Raw genomic sequence first — 21,429 nt, 5'->3', positions numbered from 1 at the left:
GACTGTTGTTGATTGGCTGGCTACTGGTTAGTCTAATAAAATTTATGGATTTACAAAATATGATGTGGGTTTCCCTAAATAACTTTTTTATTGTATGTTCTCTGACAAGTATTCAAACAGTAATAAACACATTTCTTAAGTCACACCTGAGAATTGCTGCAAGTTATGATGAAGTGAACTTTTTGTGATAAAAGTGACAAAGCTGGGCTTGTGCAATCACTTTCAGAGTTGAATAATCCCAGGTGTGTTCACCTTTTATCCTATACTCACAGAAGAGGAACCAATTGCCAGATTGAATTATCCATCATTTAAAAAAATTTTTCCCTATGGCTGTAAAACAGCTACAGATTGCTTTCTTTGCACTCTTGAGGAGCTGATAGGGCCCCAGATGGAGGTGTTTTTCAGCAAGCTGTCAAGTGATCCATCCCTCAAAAACAACCATATCACCCAGTGGAGTTGCCTTTCTCTGCCAAGAATGATATCGGGTCAGGTGGGAGAGGCCAGGATAGGAGGAACCCAAGAAAAATTAAGGACAGAGAATTGTGTACCAGAAATGAAAAAGAGAAAAGGTGTAAATTACATTTAAATTCTAAAGGTCATATTTGATGGTGTTTCACAGTGACTTGATTTTTTTTCTTTGCCTTTTATTCTTTCTGGAAAAATAGACTTCATGGCATTAATACTGAGGGGTGGTTTTGTGTGATTCTAGGGAAACTGAAGTGACAAAGTCATATTAGGAGAATAGTGGCCAAAACACATTAAATTATCAACAAGCCATGGGCCTTTTAATGCATGGACCTAAAGAAGATATAACAGGATCATTTGAAATAACAAAGCTAAAGTGATTGGAAATGAACACACAGCCCTGAAGAATAAGTTTCTTTTTCTTTCTTTCTTTTTTTAAGAATAATTTTCCAACAAATCTGGAAGTCTCCTGTGGGGTTCAAGAACTTCCATATTAATTTTACCCGTCCTTGAACACTGCTATTCATCTAAGTAGTAAAACCATGGAAAATATCACATTCTATCCTTACTTCAGTATATTTGAGGTTGGAGAGATAAGTTGTGGGTGGAACTGCTGGGTTTTTCTTTTTTGCCATCTGTATATGTATACACACACACACACACACACATATATATACTAATTATCTTTAGTCATTGTAAAATACTGTAAAGGGTTATGAAAAATACTCTTGTACTCTATTTAGTATAGAGATATCTTAAATTTCCTGTAGAAACCAATTCTCCATGATCTCCTTTATACCAATCCATTTATAAGTACTTAATAACTACATGCAAAAAGCATTGAGCCATTTGTGATTATTACATACTGGAGCTGTGACATAACTAAAAATAATAATAGTTCTCTGACACGCCTTGGGGGAGCTCACTGCTATAGAGAACTCTCTGGACCATAGCACAACTCATCCGGTCTTCTTAAACAATTCAGGATCTTTACTGAAATAAACTTTTAGATTGTTCAAATATAATATCAGCTGTGGTACAACTTAAAATTTTTATCACTTAAAAATATTTATAGCCATTCGTATTTTGTCGCATCGTTGAAACAATTGGTCACCCTCCAGTTTGGCCCCATATGTCACTTGGGAAGCCCTGTACTACAGACATAAGACGGCCCATAGAGATGAGCTTATCTTTACTGTTCTCATTGTAGGAAGAATCCAAACCAGAAATTTTCCATAGTGCATAGATGTCATATGTCTTCTTATTGAAAGTCACATTCCTTTTCAGCAGTAAGCTTTTTTTTAAAGAGTGTTTTTACCTCTGTCATCAGAAATTTCTTGCTTGGCATCTGCTCTGAGCTATTCATTAAAGTCCTTGTCCTTGTTACCTTTGTTCCTGTGTTTTTGGCCTTTCTCTGCTTAAGTGTGAATTTGTAATCTTCAAAAGCTGATGAGAAAAACAAAAAAAAAAAGACCAATGTTGGGGGCCCCTGGGTGACTCAGTCAGTTAAGCAGCTGACTCTTGATTTCAGCTCAGGTCTCTGGGTCATGATATCAAGTCCTGAGTCAGGCTTGGTGCTCAGCTGGGAGTCCGTTTTTGAGATTCTCTCTCCTCCTCCCCCTGTCCCTCTCCCACTCTACCTAAAATAAATAAATCTTTTTTTTTTTTAAGACCAATGTGATCTGAGATTAATAATAACTGGATAACTGCTGGCCCAGGTATTTCTGATATTAGACCAGCCCAGAGTTTTGCTGTCTCTCTTCCCAGTTGCAAAGTTAGTTTTTTAAAAGCAAGCAGATAAAGCTGGCTAAATCTTTAGTTTTGAAAGGCGAATAACACCATTTTTTTCCTTTCTTATAGTGATAAGGTGATTCGACTTATTCCCAATACAGAAGAAGAAGCAAATGCACTGAAGAAAATATACCACCAACTTAAGGTAAGAGAGCTTCCACTCACTTATTACATCTATGATGTGTTTACAGGGCTTTGCCGATGGGAGTTGAATAAGTAGAATTAATTAGCCAAGAAAAGAAAATGCTAAGAGATAACTTGAAAGACCTTTTAAACGATAAGTTAAGGTTACTCAAAACATGATGTATCTTATCCCATTATCTATTTATGAGTTCATTTATTTTCCATCTCCCTTAGTAGAATGTAAGTTTCATTGATAGAACTTTTGTCTACTTTTTTCATTGCTATGGTAATGAATGAATGAATGAATGAATGAATGTAGGAATATCCTACAAGTTCAGTAAATGTCTGTTGTTTTTAATGAATGAATGAATTTAGTTTATAATTTTCCAGAGCTTCACTTTTCCTTCTTAAAATTTTCCTGCTAATCATCTATACTTTCATTTTAATTAAATTCAAGCAGAAGTGAATTGAGGAAAATAAAAGAAATTTTTAGATTAATTTTGGTTTGTTTCAGTGAGTCTGATAAGAAAATTCTATGGGCAAAGGTTGAATGGCTCGGATTATTTAATCTTTGGTGAATTTTGTGGATTTTAGAGATAGAGAATTTCTCATTTTCCTACGACTGCAATATAATTGTTAGCTTTAACTAGAACGTTATGATAAGAGGTGTGGTGATAGGATGCCTGGGTGGCTCAATTGGTTGAGCATCTGCCTTCAGCTCAGGTCCTGAGATCAAGTCCTGAATTGAGCTCCCTGGAGGAAGCCTTCTTCTCCTTCTGCCTATGTCTCTGCCTCTCTCTCTGTTTCTCTCATGAATAAACAAAATCTTAAAAAAAAAAAAAAAAAGAGGTATGGTGATGGGCTCTTTTCTATGCCTAGGAAGAAAAGAAGCAAGACCATAAAATATATGGCAGTTTAGCTTTATTTTAATGGATAGCAAATCAGATTACCTAGAAGACCTCCTTAATCTCCAATATGGGATAGGAAAACATGTGTCCTAAATGCCTGGAAGTCTTACCTGGAAAAGATGTTAGGAGGATAAGAGAGGAGGGATAGATTAGTGGCTTCTGGAGATAATTGTAATTATCACATTTTTGGTCTTATTGTTGGCTTGATTTTTCTCTGACATCTTTCCTTCAAATATTGAATGTACTTACAAATGAAGTTTTGAACTTGGAATTTATTCATTTCCTTTCTTTCTCTTTACTCCCAGTTTTTATACATGTACTATCCAATTTAAGCTTGGGTCTCATTACAAGGGCTCAAAGTGAAAATGCAAGAGTTCACTCCAAATTGTTAGGATTGTATCCAGTACCAGAGGGACTGCTCATCAGACATTTCCTAAACCTCTTCTCTTTCTCAAAGGCATCTCTGCTTCAGGATACTGACATGAACTTTCTTCTGGTCATGTATGCTCATTTAATTCCATTATAGCCTTTTTAGCAGCAATACCTGAACATTACCTAAACAGCCTCCCCGGGACTCAACATTTGCAAAGAAGCAAAGCAGTTTTCAAGTAGAAGCTCCCATCTCCATTGAAATTATATTTTAGATACACCCATTGGAAAAATAGCCACTTTATACCATATTTCAGGGAACATATATGCTTAGCTAAGTATCGGGGGAAAAAATTTGTGACAAAATCTGCCCCCACACCATTTGTAAGTATATTTACATGATAGATCTTACAAAGTTATAAAAATAAAATCACAATTATATATGTGATGATCACTTGTCATTATCAAAAGTAATAAAATTACATCAGTGAGGACTGGGAGGGTTACTTAACTCTTGTAAATTCTAATCGACGGAATGAAAAGATGTTGAGCATGAGATAGGACTATGGACACTGATGAGAACACATTATATCGTGCCCTTTTCTGTGCACAGTGCTGTACACACTTAAAAAAAAAAAAAAAAACTTCCTGCATATTTTCATCTAGCCCTTGAGGAAGGGTAGTAACCCGGGGGAGGAAATGGTTTGGATGTGAAGGAGCTTTAGAGGACAACTAAGAGAAGGGAAGGAAAGGGAGGCTGGTGCGGAAGGGGGAGCAGAGTGAAGGAGGTAGCAAGGGAATTAATATCAGAATATTGATGATGCTCTGGCGGTCCCACACCACAGAGAATTCCATCCAGCCCCTGAGTCACCCTGCACCAGTCACAGTCTGAGTACTTCCTATAAATTGTCTTCTTTTAACAACTCTATGAGGTGGGTACTATTAATGCTATTTTAGAGCTGAAGAAATTAGGAGAGACAGAGGTTAAGTAACTTGCCCTGGATCATAGTGTGGCATTGGAGCACACATCTAGAGGGTGCCAAACCTTCTAGAAGCCACATGAGGCCTACCTCCTGCCTTGAATCTGTTTACTCTGATCATTTTCCCAATGGAGAAGAATAAGGCCAAGTTTGCTGGGTGGTGGAGACTAGACCCAGTGTACATTGTCACATTCTCATTTACTTTATTCCTTGAGTCACCAGTACCACCCCCAGGTTCAGAGATTTGCAAGATTACATTTCGCTGAGAATCCTACTCACAGCTATGATTTATTATAGCAAACAGATACAAAGCAAACCAGCATTGAGAAAAAGCAAATGGCATGAGGTCCAAGAGAAACCAGGCTCAGGCTTGCAAGAAGTGTTTCCCTGAACTAGAAGTGGTGAAAGGGGAGGTGGGTGGGGGTGGGGGTGACTGGGTGATGAGCACTGAGGGGGGGGCACTTGATGGGATGAGCACTGGGTGTTATTCTATATGTTGGCAAATTGAACACCAATAAAAAATAAATTTTAAAAAAAAGTGTTTCCCTGTGGAATTAAACAAGATGTTCTTCATTCCCCCAGCAAGGAGTTGTGATAACATACGTGAAATATTGTCTACCAGAGAAGCTCATTATAGACTTAGGGCCCAGGGTTTTTAATGCGGCCTAGTCATATAGGCCCCCTCTGCCAAGCACATACCAAAATTCCAGATTCTCCAAAGGGAAGCAGGGGTTGAGCATGAACTATATTGTTTGCACAGTTGAGGTGCACAGTGAGCCACTCTTCTCAGTTAGATTTTAGGGCCAATCCTACCACCCTGTTTCCAGATGCCAGCTAATGGCCAAACTTGTAAGTAGACCTTTCTAAGAACAGTAGTTTCAGGCCTGCTGTGTTAATTCTTTGCATTTCTTCATTTCTCTTTAGCAAAGAAATAGTCGTATTGGGTTGAAATTGGAAGCACTGAGCTTAAATACATTTCTATCTAAAAGCATCATGTTAACTGGATGTCATTTTAAATTCAAATGATTTCATCGAGTGATCCACTTGCACCACTGAGAGCATCAATTCTGGCCAGGCAGAGAAAGCAGCCTGCAGAGAATAAAGAATATGAATGTCTATCATCTTACGCCCTGTGGAGCTCATGGGACAGAACTGGCACTGTTGTTAACAGCTCCTTTGCAGACCCCGTGCACTGCCTCTGAGGGGAAGGGAGCTTTTAGTGCCTCCTTTCCCTAAAGCACCATGTGATTGACAGAATTCTAAGATGGCACCAAAATTTCTGTCCCTGATTATACACCCTGCATAATCTCTCCTCTGCATCTGGTCAGGGTCTGTGAATATGATGGGATAGTTATTTCCCTGATAGATTACATTATGTAGCAGAAGGGAGATAACTTGGGGTAGGCCTCACCTGATCAGATGAACCATTTAAAAGCAAAATATTTCTGGGGCACCTGGCTGGTTCAGTCAGTTAAGCATCAGAGTCTTGATTTCAGCTCAGGTCATGATCTCAGGGTCATGACATCAAACCCTGCATTGGAAAAAAAAAAAAGAAAAAAAAATTAAAAAAAAAAAACAAAACCCTGCATTGGGCTCCACATTCAGTGGGGAGTCTGCCTGGAATTCTTTCTCCTTCTGTTACTTCTCTTTCTCTCTCTCTCTCTCTCTCTCAAATCTTTAAAAATTAGAGTACTTCCTCCAGCTGTTGACAGAAGCCAGAGAAGTACTCCTTCTAGTCTCAAAGAAGAATCAAATTGCTGTGTTGTGAACTGTCCATAGGAACCATGTGATAAGAAATGCTACTGGCCTTTAGGAGGTAAGAACCACCCCCATCTGATAAACAGCAAAGAGATGGGGATATCAATCCTACAACTACAAAGAATTTTGCCACAACCATCTGAGCTTAGAAGATGACCCTGAAGTCCAAATGAAATCATAGCCCAGCTGATGTCTTGCTTTTAGCCCAGCGAGACCCTAAAGAGAAAATCCAGGCAACTGTGCCTGGACTTGTGACCTATAGAACTAAGGATGGTAAATGGCTGCTCTGTTTGGGGTAATTTTCTCTATAGCAGTAGAAAAAAAGCAACAGAAACACAACAGAAATAAGCAATAGAAAAATCGTACACATGGTAACAGCCCTACATCCTGGACTTTTGATGGCTCTTAGTTTCATAGCATGTATGGATGCTTTATGTTAATTTTTCTGACTTCATTGGATATAACCAAGCTTCTTTGGAAAAGTGAAAAGTGACTGGGATATATATGCTGATGCTATAAATTCAGTGTCTTATCTGAAACATGAACAAATGCAAAATGTCTGTGCAGCGTTGAGTGAAATCTGAGAAGGTACAGTCACAGCATAGCTAATTAGACCTAGAACCACTGTTACAAAGCTGGTTACTTTCCTAATTAAATTTTATGGTTTTGCTGAAGAATTAAAACAAGAAAGTTAAACAGAAAATCATGCCTCCAGAGAAATGGATAGAGAAAGCACCAGCCAATTAAACTGTTAATTAAGAGCATAGCCATGATTTAAATACCGTTATGATGGAAGGGAGACAGTTTGCAGGTGAGTAAAATTAGAGTCAATACCACCTTCTGCCTACATTTCTTCCCAAATTCTTTGTGCTCTAAAGCGATAGAGAAGGCTTAATGTAAGATCACAAAATTTCTATGTAGAATTGACAGACTCAGTTAAAAGAAAAATTAATGCTTCTATTTCCAATTCTCTCATTTAGAGAGCTATCGGATTAAAAACTGCCCTGTGGAAAAAAACAAAACAAAAAAACAAAAAAAACAAAAACAAAAACCTGCCCTGTATTCAAAAGTTTGACATTTTTTCAAACTAAAACATAGCCCCATAAACGATTTGGGTTGTCAGGTGCCACTGAGCGGGATGTTAAGAATTGCAAAATTCCATGGGGGACAAATGGCATCATCCCTTCTTTGTATGCGAAACTCACAGCTGCCTTTCCCGGGTGTGACTCTTTCCCTCCTCAGCACAGTTGACTGTTCTGTAACCCTCCTTGGTACTCTCCCAGGTCATACACCTGGATCTACAGGAGCTTTGGGATGCTTGTGGTCTCTGCACCTTTATTACTATTTTTTTTTAACTTTTATTTAGTTATGATAGTCACACAGAGAGAGAGAGAGAGAGAGAGGCAGAGACATAGGCAGAGGGAGAAGCAGGCTCCATGCACCAGGAGCCCGACGTGGGATTTGATCCCGGGTCTCCAGGATCACGCCCTGGGCCAAAGGCAGGCGCTAAACCGCTGTGCCACCCAGGGATCCCCGGTCTCTGCACCTTTAAAAGGTCTAACATCCAACTGGACATTGATTGGGAAACTTGAGGAAGAATTCATGCTGTTGGAGTTATTTATTACCATTTTTTTTAAGATTTTATTTATTCATGAGAGACACAGAGAGAAAGAGAGGCAGAGACACAGGCAGAGGGTGAACCAGGCCCCATACCGGGAGCCAGACGTGGGACTCGATCCCGGGTCTCCAGGATCACACGCTGGGTCAAAGGCAGGCGCTAAACCGCTGAGCCACCCAGGGATCCCTATTCCCATTTTCATTTGGAGTTGATAGTACCATTACAGGAATATCTCTTAATCATGGCTGTGGTATGCGGAATTCTAAGATGGTACTCAACATTCTTGGCCCTGGCATATACACCCCTTCTCTCACGTATCCCATCAAACACTAATCTAGGTACTGTGGTAAAAGGATTTTGCAGATGTAAGTAAGGTCCCAAATCACTCAGCCTTGTAACAGTGAGATTGTCCAGGTAGGCCTGACCTAATCATGGAGAAATAGTGTTTCTAACTGGTTACAAAAGAGGAAATCAAAGAAATGCCCTCCTGTTGGCCTGGAGGAAATCAAACATCCATGCTGAGAACTGCCATGTAGCAGAAATTGCAGGGGACTCTAATTGCTGAGAGCTATCCCCAGCTGACTAGAGGGAAAACAGGGACAGACCTCCGTCTATAATGACAAGGAAACAAATTTCACCACCAGTAAAAAGATCCTGAGTCCCAGATGAGACCACAGCCTGAGCTGACACCTTGATTTCAGCTCTTTGACTCCCTGAACAAAAAAAAATCAAACCATTCCCAGTGAAATGGTGAAATAATAAAACAGAGCTACTGAATTTGTGGTAATTAAGCAGTAAAACCTAATAAGATGGCCTTAACCAGTGATTCGGTGAGCTACCTGAACACCTGCTAGATGTTAGCAGGCTAGAGCTGGTCTAGAGGAAACTGCTCATTATTCTTGATTAATAATGTATTTTAACCAACTAAGCATGCTTTATTTTAGTATATTTAAATAATTGACAGCAAACATTAAAAGAGAAACATTATAAATGATACTGAAAGATAAAAATTAAGAAGAAACCCAAACTTTGATCTGTCAATACATTTGGGGTAGGAAATAGCATTTCCATCTTTTTTGTTAAGGGCTTTGTTAAGTAATAAAGCAATGTTACTTTTGCTTTCTCTGGCATGATTTTATTTTTTTTAAAGATTTTATTTATTTATTCATGAGAGAGACACACACAGAGGCAGAGAAAGGCAGAGGGAGGAGCAGGATCCATGTAGGGAGCCTGATGTGAGATTCGATCCCGGGACTCCAGGATCTCACCACTGAGCCACCCAGGGATCCCCTCTGGCATGATTTTAGAAAGAGAAAACATTTGTCATGATCCTGGCAGATGTCCAAATGCAGTTGTGGATTAAATTTCAGGAATATAAATTTTAGATGTGGCATATAGTTTTCTCTGTGTGGCTATGGTAATTAATCAATAACAATATATTAAGAGAGAATGTGGCAAAAACAGGAACACATTAAAAACATCCTTTCAAAAGTAGAAAAAAAAGCCCTCTATGGTATTATGATGACCTTATTGGTTATTTACTCCACTAGGTGGACAACACAACCTTGGGCCAATATTGTAACATTTGTTTCCTTTGTTTGTAAGACTCTCCAGGTTTGGTGTTTAAACAACCAAATTTAAGACTATCCTGGGCTTATTGACTCAGGGGTCACAGGGATCCAAGATAAAGAGTGAGCAGACTGACAGTGGCCCTGGAACCAAAGCTTGGAACTCTAATAACAACACTTCTGCCACATTCTACCAGCCAAAGGAAGTCTCAGAGTCAGCCCAGGGATGGAGAAACAGACTCTAATTCTTGATGAGATGATTGCAAATTGTGAAAACATGGGAAAAAAACCTGTGGCCATTTTTGTCATCCACCCCATCCTCCACCCGCAGATCCATTCTAGTCTATTGCAGATCCAGGGGGGAAGATGGCAGCTACCTCATTTCTCCTCAGCTTTCTCACTGCCACGGCTCTGGTCCTGGTCTCCTTCCGTTGAATCACACCAGTTTCCCAAAATTCTTTTCTGTCACCTCACATATGACTCCTATTTGTTCTCCATGCCGTAGCCAAGGTGATCTTTCTGAAATAAAAAAATTGACCACGTCACATCTTTATTTAAAACCTTTTAAGTGTCCCCATTGTCAGCAGCAGAAATTTCCAGCCGTTTGCTCATCAAATCACCTAGGAAGATTATACTTGGCCTCACAGCCAGAGATGGACCAAATTGCTCAGGTGAAACTTGGTTATTAGTATATTTTTAAAACCTGCCTTGGAAATTCCATATGTAGCCAGGGAAGTAAATCACTGGCCTGTGGTAGAGACTTCAAACTCTTTGGCCTGACCCATAGGCCCTTGAAAACCACACCCAGAATGCCTCTCAAATGTTTCTCAGCCTCCGTCATTATTCTTGGCTCAGTGTTTATTACCCTACCCACGCTAAACTGATTGTAGTTTCTAAGTTCCTTTTCCTAAGCCATTCCTCTTGCCTGGAATGTCCTTCTCTTAGTCCACTTCGTGACTATCTTTAAAGACTAGGTTAGAGCATCAGCTTCTTGAGTTCTTTGACCCTCACTGAATTTTACAGTTATATCTTACCATTTATCTCACTTTATGCTTACAGTATCTTTCCTCCCTCATTTCATCCTAAAATGAGTTTCTTGCAGATCTGAGACTTGATCTCTGAATTGTGTATGGTGAAATAGGGAGGCATTGATGGAAGAGGAGAGTGACCCCAAGTGGTGCTAAAAAGTTTATGGGCATAGGTCCACAGGAATATAGCTCAACTGAGACTTAGACCACTACTTCTTGACCCACCACTTAGGTTTCCCTTTTTTTTTTTTTTTTTTTCCTGTTCTTTAAAGGTTACCCTTTGCACTTATCCTCATGATTTCACCTGGAAAAAATAGCAAGGTGTGAGCGTATGGTTGTGCTTTGTCAAGTGTGAATTTCTCATCTTTTCACTTTATTTTTTTTTAATTTTATTTATTAGAGACACAGAGGCAGAGATATAGGCAGAGGGAGAAACAGGCTCCCTGCGGGGAGCCCGCTGGGGACTCGATCCCAGGACCCTGACCTGATGCTTGACCACTGAGCCACCCAGGGATCCCACATCTTTTCCACTTTAAAGGATATTACCCTGTGATCAAGGATATGGAAATAGAGGAAGTTCTTTCTTCAGGGGGCATAGAGGGGGCTTCTTGGTGACTAGCAGGTTTTCTATCAAGTACACAGACTATACTTTGGACCCATGAACCTACGGCAGTCTTTGCATATTCATCAGCCACAGCCACAAATACTTCACTTGATTAAAGGAGTTTTCCTGTTTTCTACCATACTTTTTCTAGTTGCATAAATATGGAATGATTTCCGCTGCTTTACTGGGTTTCAGAGGTCATTGTTGGTGAGAAGAATGAAACCTGGACCACGACCATTTTTAGGAAAATGAGTTCTCCCCTGATGACTAGTATAAGGACCCGAGCGTGTAAATGAGTATCAATGACTTACAGGAATGGATTATCACAATCTGAATGCATTTATTAAATATTTATGTGAAGTCTTGTACAGGTCAAGTGGGAAAAGCAGTTAGTATGGTGATTAATGGGAGTATGACCTCTGTATATATACTTTCTGGGCTCATATTCAGACTCTTCCATGTACTAGTTATAGGAGTGTCAGCAAATTACCTAATTTAGTTTTGCTGGGCCTCTAGTCTCTACATAATAGGGAAATCCAGAAAGAGTTGATCACCCAGTAAATTCTTAATCCAGTAAGGGATACATGATATGTAAACAAATAGCTGCAGAAGAGAGAACCCCCAAAAGCATACTACTTACCATCCTTCTTTGTATAGGATCAGTTTCTGACTCTGTTTCCCTGATGCCTGGCAGTAGTAGGTACTCAACAAATCTTGAATGAAAGAACAAATGAAATTAATCCATCCATCTTCTTGCCTAAAAGTTTAAAAACAACTCTAACCTGGATTCTAATCAAAAGCATATGTAGGGCTGAATAAATATTCAAAAGATCAAAACAATGAAAATATAGGTAAAAAGAATTACTGTGGAAAAATAGGTTTATGTGATCAAGGAATAGCGAAGGTATGAGTTAGGGAGAAATTATCCATCTCTTCAATTACTAAAGAAGTTTTATGGAGGAAGTAGGATTTCTGTAAGAGCATAAGTTTCTTGAGAGAATCATCTCTGAAATACACAATCTTGCGTTAGAGCCTCATGTAACTTTCAGATTTTGCCTTGAGGTGTTGACTAATTCAATGAATACAATAATACTAATTACCAGAAATATTTTACCTTGAAAATCAGAGTTCAGGTGTTCTGCTTAGGATTCAATTTGGTTTTTTTTATATAATCAAAAATGTCTGTATCTCTTTAAGCCTCTGATATACTTGATTAACAAATCAGTTCCTTTCTTTTAACCTAAAAACAGCTATTAGGGATGCCTATATGGCAATTCTGTGCCCTAAAAAAATTCAGAGCAGCTTTTGCATATTCATCAGACACAACCACAAAGATTTTGCTTGATTAAAGAAGTTTCCTGTTTTCTACCATTTTGTTTTTCTAGCTGTATAACTGTAGAGTGATTAAAATTCCCATGGTCCCACAAATAATTTCTTAGATCTTTTCCTGATAATTGCATTTACTTTGAGGCTATCTGATCATGAGTATTCTATTCTTTCACATTTCAGTCACGTTCTGAAAACGGACTATGATATGAGCTAAGAATCAGTATCGTGTTTTTGAGAAAAGAGAAGGTACAGAGCATGGAACATAATCTAGCAGGGGAAAATACTTGGACCCAATGTTGGGATTGGTGATCTTTGATAGGTGGACAAATTCACTAGATGCTAGCAGGCTAGAGCTGGTCTAGAGGAAACTGCTCATTATTCTTGATTAAAAATGTGTTTTAACCAACTAAGCATGCTTTATTTTAGTATATTTAAATAATTGACAGCAAACATTAAGTGTTTTCTAGTTTGAATAATGGAAGAGATGCTGAAAGATTGGAGAAATATTGGCAATGAGTATGATATTTATATTTTAACAAATCTAAGGTTAACTCTACATGTCACAGATCCTATTTATCATATGTATTTTTTAAAACACTGGAGAAAACACTTTACAGATTATGAAAAAAAACATGGCAGTGGTTTTAGAATAACAAAATCTCTTAAGGTTTTGCCGAATTTCTTTCAGGAGTATAGGAGCTTTTACTTGTTGAGAGATCAATTTATCAAGGTTGGTCAAGATAAATGATATATAGTGAATATTGAGTTTTACAAGACTTAGGATATTGCCTACAATAATTTATTCCTTAATAAGTTGCACAAATAAGGTATGTATCGTACAATCACAAGTGGATTTAATCTCAGATGAGGGATATAGGAAACAGGAGCAATAAAAGTTAATTCTCTCTGTAATATTTAGCATCTTTTTCTTCATCAAAGCTGTGAATAAAGGTCTCTAGAGAATGTCCATAAAGCCAGAAAATGGCATCAGTGGATGAGAAGGGAGCACTTATCTGAGAGGGTTTTAATCAGAATTCTATGTAATTTCAATAAAACAGAAGGTTCAGAAACAAATTAAAATTATGTTAAGGAAAAATGCAGAATAATGCTTGCAAAATTTTTAGACTCTTACTGATACAGAAAGGAAACATCAAAGATTATAGGGAAGTGTGACCTTACCATGAACAGAGTTCAGAATTGCACATCTATAGGTTGGTATGCCTATTAGGACGTAAGTACTCTGGGCTTTCAGAGATTCCTGCAGCGACTTTTCTATGGTAGACTGGTAAACAACAAAATTTCATTTTCTTTTCTTCCTGAACACTATGTCCAACCTCCCCTTCAGTTAGTTAAGTGTGTCAGTACAACTGGGCACATCTACCGGAATATACACAAAAGTGTATTTCTGGGCCAAGGCTCTATAGAAAGGAAATTTTCCCTCCAAACTTTTTTTCCTCTTCTGCCTGAATGACAGAAATAATAGAGTCCAAGAGGATGAAACCATGACATGGAAAATTTCTGCATCCCTGAATCACCGCACAGAGAAAAAGCTGCTCACCCTCAAAAACCCACCTTTGTTATATGACCAAAGTACAAATTTCTCTTGTATTTGAGGCATGCTATTGTATTCAACTATTGTAGAGGAGAAAAAATAGTTTTCCCTCTACTCTTGAGTCCTTACCTGAGACCATCTGTAATTTTTTAAAAATTAACAAAAACACATAGTTTATTAACATGTATACTTTATTTACTTTCCCTTAAGAGGCCTATATTCACTCTTTATTAAGATGTCATTTAAGTCTGAATTCTAAGCTACATTGGGGTTACTCACTTTTTCCTGGGTATCTCCCATGAATGGGTCTTTCAAAAAATAGGTGGGAGGTATGATAGTTTGTGACAAGGTTTATCTGTATGTGGTACCACCTTCTAGTCTCTCCTATGATACTTCCCTTATGGATGAAACTTCTGGGCAGGGGATTTATGATACATTCTTTTAGAGAATGTGTTTTTAGACTGATAAGGAGAGTAAAGAAAAAGCCATTCCCTTCATTTACTATTTTAAAGTGCCTACAGCTCAAAATGATCAATGTACCGAAGCAGCATACTTTGAGATGGCATGCCCTAAACTCCTACAGTCATATTTTGGGGTGGTATATTCTGCTACCTTTCAGCATCAGCACAACTAATACTGAAGATGGTGTATTAGAGTGCTACCTTAACAAAAACAAAAGTATATGGCATTAGCAGATGAGAAGTAGGTGGAAAGAACATAGCTGTATCACAATCTGGAAAGAAAAGACCAGTGTTATGCAATAACAAAACATTTGGTAAAACTACCAGCTGTACTTGAAAGACCAAGAAAATACCTATTTATCCTATAGCTCTAAGAAAATCATTGCAAATACCCAAAATATCAGTATGTGTTGGTTCTTCCCACTGTTTGTAGAAAGTTATTACAAGAAAGAGCTAAGTTCAGACAAGAAGTGACCAGTTTATAAGCAGAAGTAAAAGAAATTGGGAGTACAAAAGGGCAGGGGAAAAAAAAACCCCAAACCACTTCTAGATCCTAAACACAAAATAAGACCAAAAAAGTTTTGAACGAAAAATGTCCATTAAGAGTTCTCCGGTTTGGGAAAAAAAAAAAAAAAAAAAAAAAGAATTCTCAGGTTTGTAAGGTGACTTAGGGAGTACTTTTCTACCTTTCCACTCCAGCTTCCTCCCTAAATCACCACATGGCAGAAAGCCACCCACCAGCAAGGAATAGTTGTCTCAGAAATGAAAAAAGAACTCTTGAGTTTGAGCCAGGTCACACTCTGGGTCTATTTGTTGCCAAAGCTACTACCGCTCTAAGATAAACCCATCTCTGGAACCCCTAACCATAAGCTCTACGGACACACTGAATATCACAGTAGTTGAAATTCTAAAAAAGCCACCATAGCTTGTGAACTTACAAACATGTTCATTCTCTCAACAGATCTTAATTCAATACTATATGTTGGTCATTGTGTGAATCACGCTGCGTGCTGTGGGAATACATCAGTGAATAGAAACTAGACCTTCAGATTAAGGAGCTCAGAGATATATATACTAGGTCATCCTGAGCGGGAAAAAAAAAAAGAACTTAGTAGAACCTCTACAGATTTATTCCAAATTTGTCACTTTTGCATATTTAACTATATAGCCAAACTTGCCTATCCACTGTTCCCCAAATATATCCCATATGTCTCGGTCTCTAAGCCTTGTTTATACAGATGTATAAATGTATTCAAAAATGTTATTAAGTGACTACAATGTGCTAGGCATTGTCTCGTTAGTGAGAGCTACAGCAATAAACAAAATCAATAATCCCTATCCTCGTGAAATTTATATTTCAGTGAAGGGAGATTGTAAAAAAAAAAAAAAAAAAAAGGTAAAAAGGACACCCTATCAAATGGTTGTAGTTGTAGCAGAAAAGTAAAGTAGGGAAGAAGATTAAGGGGCATGATGTGTACTTTTAAATGATCAGGGAAAGGGCACCTGGGTGGCTAGGTGGTTGAGCATCTGCCTTTGGCTCAGGTCGTCATCCTGGGGTCCTGGGCTGGAGTCCTGCATCAGGCTCCCTAGAAGGAGCCAGCTTCTCCCTCTGCCTATGTCTCTGCCTCTCTCTGTGTGTCTCTCATGAATAAATAAATAAAATCTTTTTTTAAAAAAGTGATCAGGGAAGACATCATTGAAAGCATGGTATTTGAGCAAAAGTTTAAAAAGAGACTGAGGGTAAATTGTTAATTCTCTACTTTTGAGAATACTTTATCTACCTGTCAAAATGGGCTAATCTCAGATGTTAACTTATCAGAAGTTTTAGCCAACTGCCATATTTACTTGTGTTTATTCTCCTTCTTGAGCCTTTGAGGAACTTTTGCTATTCTCTTGTAGAGAGATTCTGTTCTCAGATTCTGGTTTTCTTACTCTTTCATTTGTGACTTTTAGGGAACCACAAACCAACCTGATGTTTAATAAATTGTAGCTCTGTCTTAACTCTATACAACCTACATTACCACCCAACATTTTTATATCAAAAATTGGCATTTTCTCAACATTCTTTTGCTCTTTCCAACCAAAATGCTGCTCACACACCTCTTCCACATGGAAATTCTGCCTTTCATGCCTCATACATAAAGGATACTTTTTAAAAAGATGTATAGCATATTCTTAACCCAAAAGATGAAAAGTGTTGAGGACACCCATAGATTTATTTTTTTAAAACCCATAGATTTAACTGAGGCTAAGGAGCAGGATGGTATAGAAACAAAAAGAGACTTGTGAGGCAGTTTGGAGGAAAAGGAAAAGCAAAACCAATTAGAGAATTTAGGTTCAGCTTGATCTGGGGTTAGAAAAATATCTTTAGAGATAACGTAGTACTTAGAGATTCAAGTGTACACCTTGGTTACTCTCAAAAGAAGGGTGGAAGGAAAAACCTGATTGGCCTAGGACTCTTTTCCAAGCAATCTCATTGAAAATATACCATAACCCCAGGTTATCTTAAAGAGTAACTTAGTAAGCACTGACAACTACAGATCTGAATGTTCCCATTACTCTTCAAAGAATCTAAAATAAAGATTTTTTTAAAAGATTTTATTTATTTATTCATAGAGACAGAGAAGAGGCAGAGAAACAGGCTCCATGTAGGGAGCCTGACGTAGAACTTGATTCCGGGTTTCCAGGATCAGGCCCTGGGCTGAAGGCAGCGCTAAACCGCTGAGCCACCCGGGCTCCCTAAAGTAAAGATTTTTAAACAAAAAATCCATCCACAGACATGCTTTAGTGACTTAGTTTTGTTTAATATCCACTTAAAGATCCTTTCTTCCTTTTAGTAACTAACATCTTTCATTCCTCTTGAAAACCCATGATCCTGAAAGAAGTATGATAAAACACAGAATTCTTTCATGATTTAAATGTGTTTATAATTTAATAAGTTAAATGAATTTCTAAATTTTTCTCCTCAAAGAATTTAAGAATTGCTAAAATTAAAACCGTTTGGAACAAATTCTGCACCCATCTCAACTTGGGAGGTAGAGTATATGCATGTAATTGCAAGCTCAAAACAACCCTCTATGCTTGACTTGTAAACAATTCACAAAATGCAAGTCTTGTGTAGTTTAGAAGGCTAATCCATAGAAACCAAATTATCCTTGGATCTAAAAGCATTTTGTTGAAGGATATAATGCATAGAACCCAGATCAAACATCAAAAATAGTAACTTCTCTTGGCCACCCAAAGATCAGTTTTGTGTCAACTTACTTTCTCATTTGTAATGAGAACGTCGGCTTTTTTTTTTTTTTTAAGATACAGAAAGCACAGAATTATAAAACTGTAGCACTTTCCTATCAAGGGATTCCAAACTCTTTATAAAATGTTAGTTTAATTCTCACATCTCCCAAGCAGGTAAAGAAATGACAAGTGGTATTTGCAATGAACTTTATCTCATTTTCTGTGAAGGAATGAGTCACAGTTACTCTTGAAGATGAAATGGAACTATAATTTCCACCTGACTGAGATACTGGCCTGACCTCATTCTACTTCTCTCTGAGTTAAGCAGTGATATTACAATTTTCATCTTGGCAGTAAACTGTCATTGTCCCTACCTTCACATAGAACTCCATGAGATGAGGAAAATGAAGGAAACCTTTGGATACGTAGCAACTTTTGTTTCCATTTTAAAGGAAATGAATATTGAAGGTGTTGGGTCTCAGAGCATCAGGATTATTCTGCTAATGAGTAATTCCTTTTTGTCTTGACATCTGTAGGGCCCAAATGGCCTTATAAAAAGTGAGATGTATTTGTTTTTAAATACCTAACACAATACATTGATGATGTTCAAAATTCAAAGTATTTAGAGGATATATGTAGTAAAAAAAATCTTCCTCTGATTTCTCTCCTGTAGTCACATTCCCCCTATAGAGGCCACCAGTGTTAATAGATTCTTACAGAAATACTAGATACAAATCCAGGGAGGGAGGAAGGAAGGAAGCACATAACGTATTGACATATATTTCTCTTGCTTCTTTTTAAATAAATTATAACAAACTATCTATACTGTTCCACTATTTGCTTTCTTCACTTAAAATATCTTGGCAATTATTCCATAACAAAACATAAAAACTTTGTCATTTTTTTAAAGATTTTACTTATTTATTCATGAGAAACACGGGGGGGGGTGTGGTGGGCAGAGGCACAGACAGAGGGAGAAGCAGACTCCATGCAGGGAACCCGACATGGGACTCGATCCCAGGTCTTCAGGATCAGGCCCTTGGCTGGAGGTGGCACTAAACCGCTGAGCCACCCAGGCTGCCCTGTCATTCTTTTTTATAGCTGCCTAGTCTTCCATTGCATAGATATACCAGAATTTGTTTAGTCTGTCTTCTGATAATTAAGATTTCTTCCAATATCACATTATTACAAAGTTGCAATGAATAACTTGTTTGTAAAGTCATTTCACATATGTACATGTGGGATAAGCTCTCAGAAATGGAATTCCTGGGTCAATGAGGATATGTACTTTGATTTATATTTTCTAAATTGCTCTCCATAGAATCTACCAATTCTCCTACCAGAAATGTATGCAAATTCCTATTTCTTTACATCCTTGCCAACATAGTGTACAATCAAAACTATCTCAGAGACCAAATAATGAATTTTCTGATTTTTGTTGATGTAATCTTGTTGCTTTTGATACATAATTGACCTGTAGCATTACTTTCCAGATGTGCATGAGTCAGTATTTGTATACACTGCAAAGTGATCACAGTAAGTCTAGTTAACATCCATCACCACACATGTAGTTTTTTTCATGTAATGAGAACTTCTAAGATCTATTTTTAAAAAGATTATTTATTTATTCATGAGAGAGAGAGAGAGAGGCAGAGACATAGGCAGAGGGAGAAGCAGGCTCCACACAGGGAGCCTGATGTGGGACTCGATCCTGGGACTCCAGGATCATACCCTGGCCCGAAGGCAGGTGCCAAACTGCTGAGCCACCCAGGGATTCCCTAAGATCTACTGTCTTAACTTTCAGATATACAGTACAGAATCTAAGAAACATAATGGAGCTTCTTATACTGTGATTTGGTTACTTTCAGGAAAATGTGGAAATATAAAGTAAAAAGTAGAAAATACTATTTTAAATATGATACTTAAAGTATATCCATAAAGCATTTGACAGAGGATAACATTCATTCATGATAAAAGCCCTCAACAAAGTAAGGTTAGAGGGAACATACCTCAGCATAATAAAGGCCTTATATGAAAAACCTACAGTGAATATGTTCAATGGGGAAAAGCCCTTAAGGTCAGGAAGGAGACAAAGATGTCCACTCTCATTACTGTTATTCAACATAGTGCTGGAATTCGTTAAAACATCTGTACTACCCAAAACAATCTACACGTTTAATGCAATCCCTATCAAAATACCAACAGTATTTTTCAGAACTAGAAAAATCCTAAAATTTAAATGGAACCACAAAAGACCCCAAATAACCAAAGCAATCTTGAAGAAGAAAAAGCTAAAGATATCAATTCCAGAATTCAAGTTATATTACAAAGCTATAATAATCAAAGCAGTATGGTTCTGGTACAAAAATAGACACATAGATCAATGAAACAGACTAGAAAACCCAGAAAAAACCTACAGTTATGTGGTCAATTAATCTATGACAAAGCAGGAAAGAATATCCCATGGGAAAAAATTTCTTCAACAAAGGGTAATGGAAAAATTGGACAGCTACATGCAGAAGAATGAAACTGGACTATTTTCTCACACTATATACAAAAATAAATTCAATATAGATTAAAGACCTAAACATTAGACCTGAAACCATAAAAATCGTAGAAGAGAGCATAAGCAGTAATGTATGACCTCAGCTGTAGCAACATTTTCCTAGGTTTCTCTCTTGAGACCAGAGAAGTTAAAGCAAAAACAAGCCATTGAGACTGCATCAAATAAGAACCTTTGCACACCAAAAGAAGCAATCAATAAAGCTAGAAGGCAACCTACAGAATAGGAAAAGATATTTGTAAATGACATAGCCAATAAAAGGTTAGTATACAAAATGTATAAATAACTGGTACAACTCAACACACACACACACACACACACACACAAAAACCAATCAAATTAAAAAATGAGCAGATGATCTGAACAGACATTTCTCCAAACAAGGCATCCAGATGACCAATGGACACATGAAAAGATGTTTAGCATCACTCATTATCAGGGAAATGCAAATCAAAACTACAATGAGCTATCTCACACCTGTCAGAATGTCTAAAATCAAAAACACAACAAATGTTGGTGAGGATATAAAGAAAAAAATCCTATTGTTGATGGAAATGCAAACTTGTGCAGCCACTGTGGGAAACAGTATGAAATTTCCTCAAAAAGTTAACGATAAAACTTCCCTATAATTCAATAATCACACCACTAAGTATCAAAAAAAACACAAAAATATTATCCTAACAGGATACATGCACCCCTATGTTTGCTAGAGTATTGCTTACAATAGCCAAGTCGTGGAAGCAGCCCAAGTGTGCATTGATAGATGAATGGATAAAGAAGATGTGGTATAGATGTACAAAGGAATATTATTTAACTATAAAAAAGATCTTGCCATTTGCAATGATGTAGATGAAGCTAGAGACTATAATGCTAAGCAAAGTAAATCAGAGAAAGATAAATATCATATGATTTTGCTTATATGTGGAATTTAAGAAGTAAACCAGCAAAGGAAAAAAATAGACAAGCCAAGAAACAGACTCTTAATTATAGAGAAGAAACTGATGGTTACCAGAGGGGATATGTGTGTGTGTGTGGGCGGGGGGGGAGGCTATAGGTGAAATATGTGATGGGGATTAAG

The 21,429-nt window shown here is 37.6% G+C and overlaps 1 protein-coding gene across 2 annotated transcripts in view; it reads left to right on the top strand.

The window, feature by feature from the left end:
* Nucleotides 1-21,429, top strand: part of CPA6 (carboxypeptidase A6) — a 336,470-nt gene that overhangs the window by 135,137 nt on the left and 179,904 nt on the right. For both annotated transcript variants that reach the window (XM_038579473.1, XM_038579472.1), the window contains exon 2: nucleotides 2,326-2,401. In XM_038579473.1, the coding sequence (XP_038435401.1) occupies nucleotides 2,326-2,401 (76 nt within the window). The remainder of the gene's footprint in view (nucleotides 1-2,325; nucleotides 2,402-21,429) is intronic.

Source organism: Canis lupus, chromosome 29 (genome assembly GCF_011100685.1).
Source record: "Canis lupus familiaris isolate Mischka breed German Shepherd chromosome 29, alternate assembly UU_Cfam_GSD_1.0, whole genome shotgun sequence".
NCBI classification, from domain to species: Eukaryota; Metazoa; Chordata; class Mammalia; order Carnivora; family Canidae; genus Canis; species Canis lupus.
This window is presented reverse-complemented; position numbering and strand designations above follow the sequence as displayed.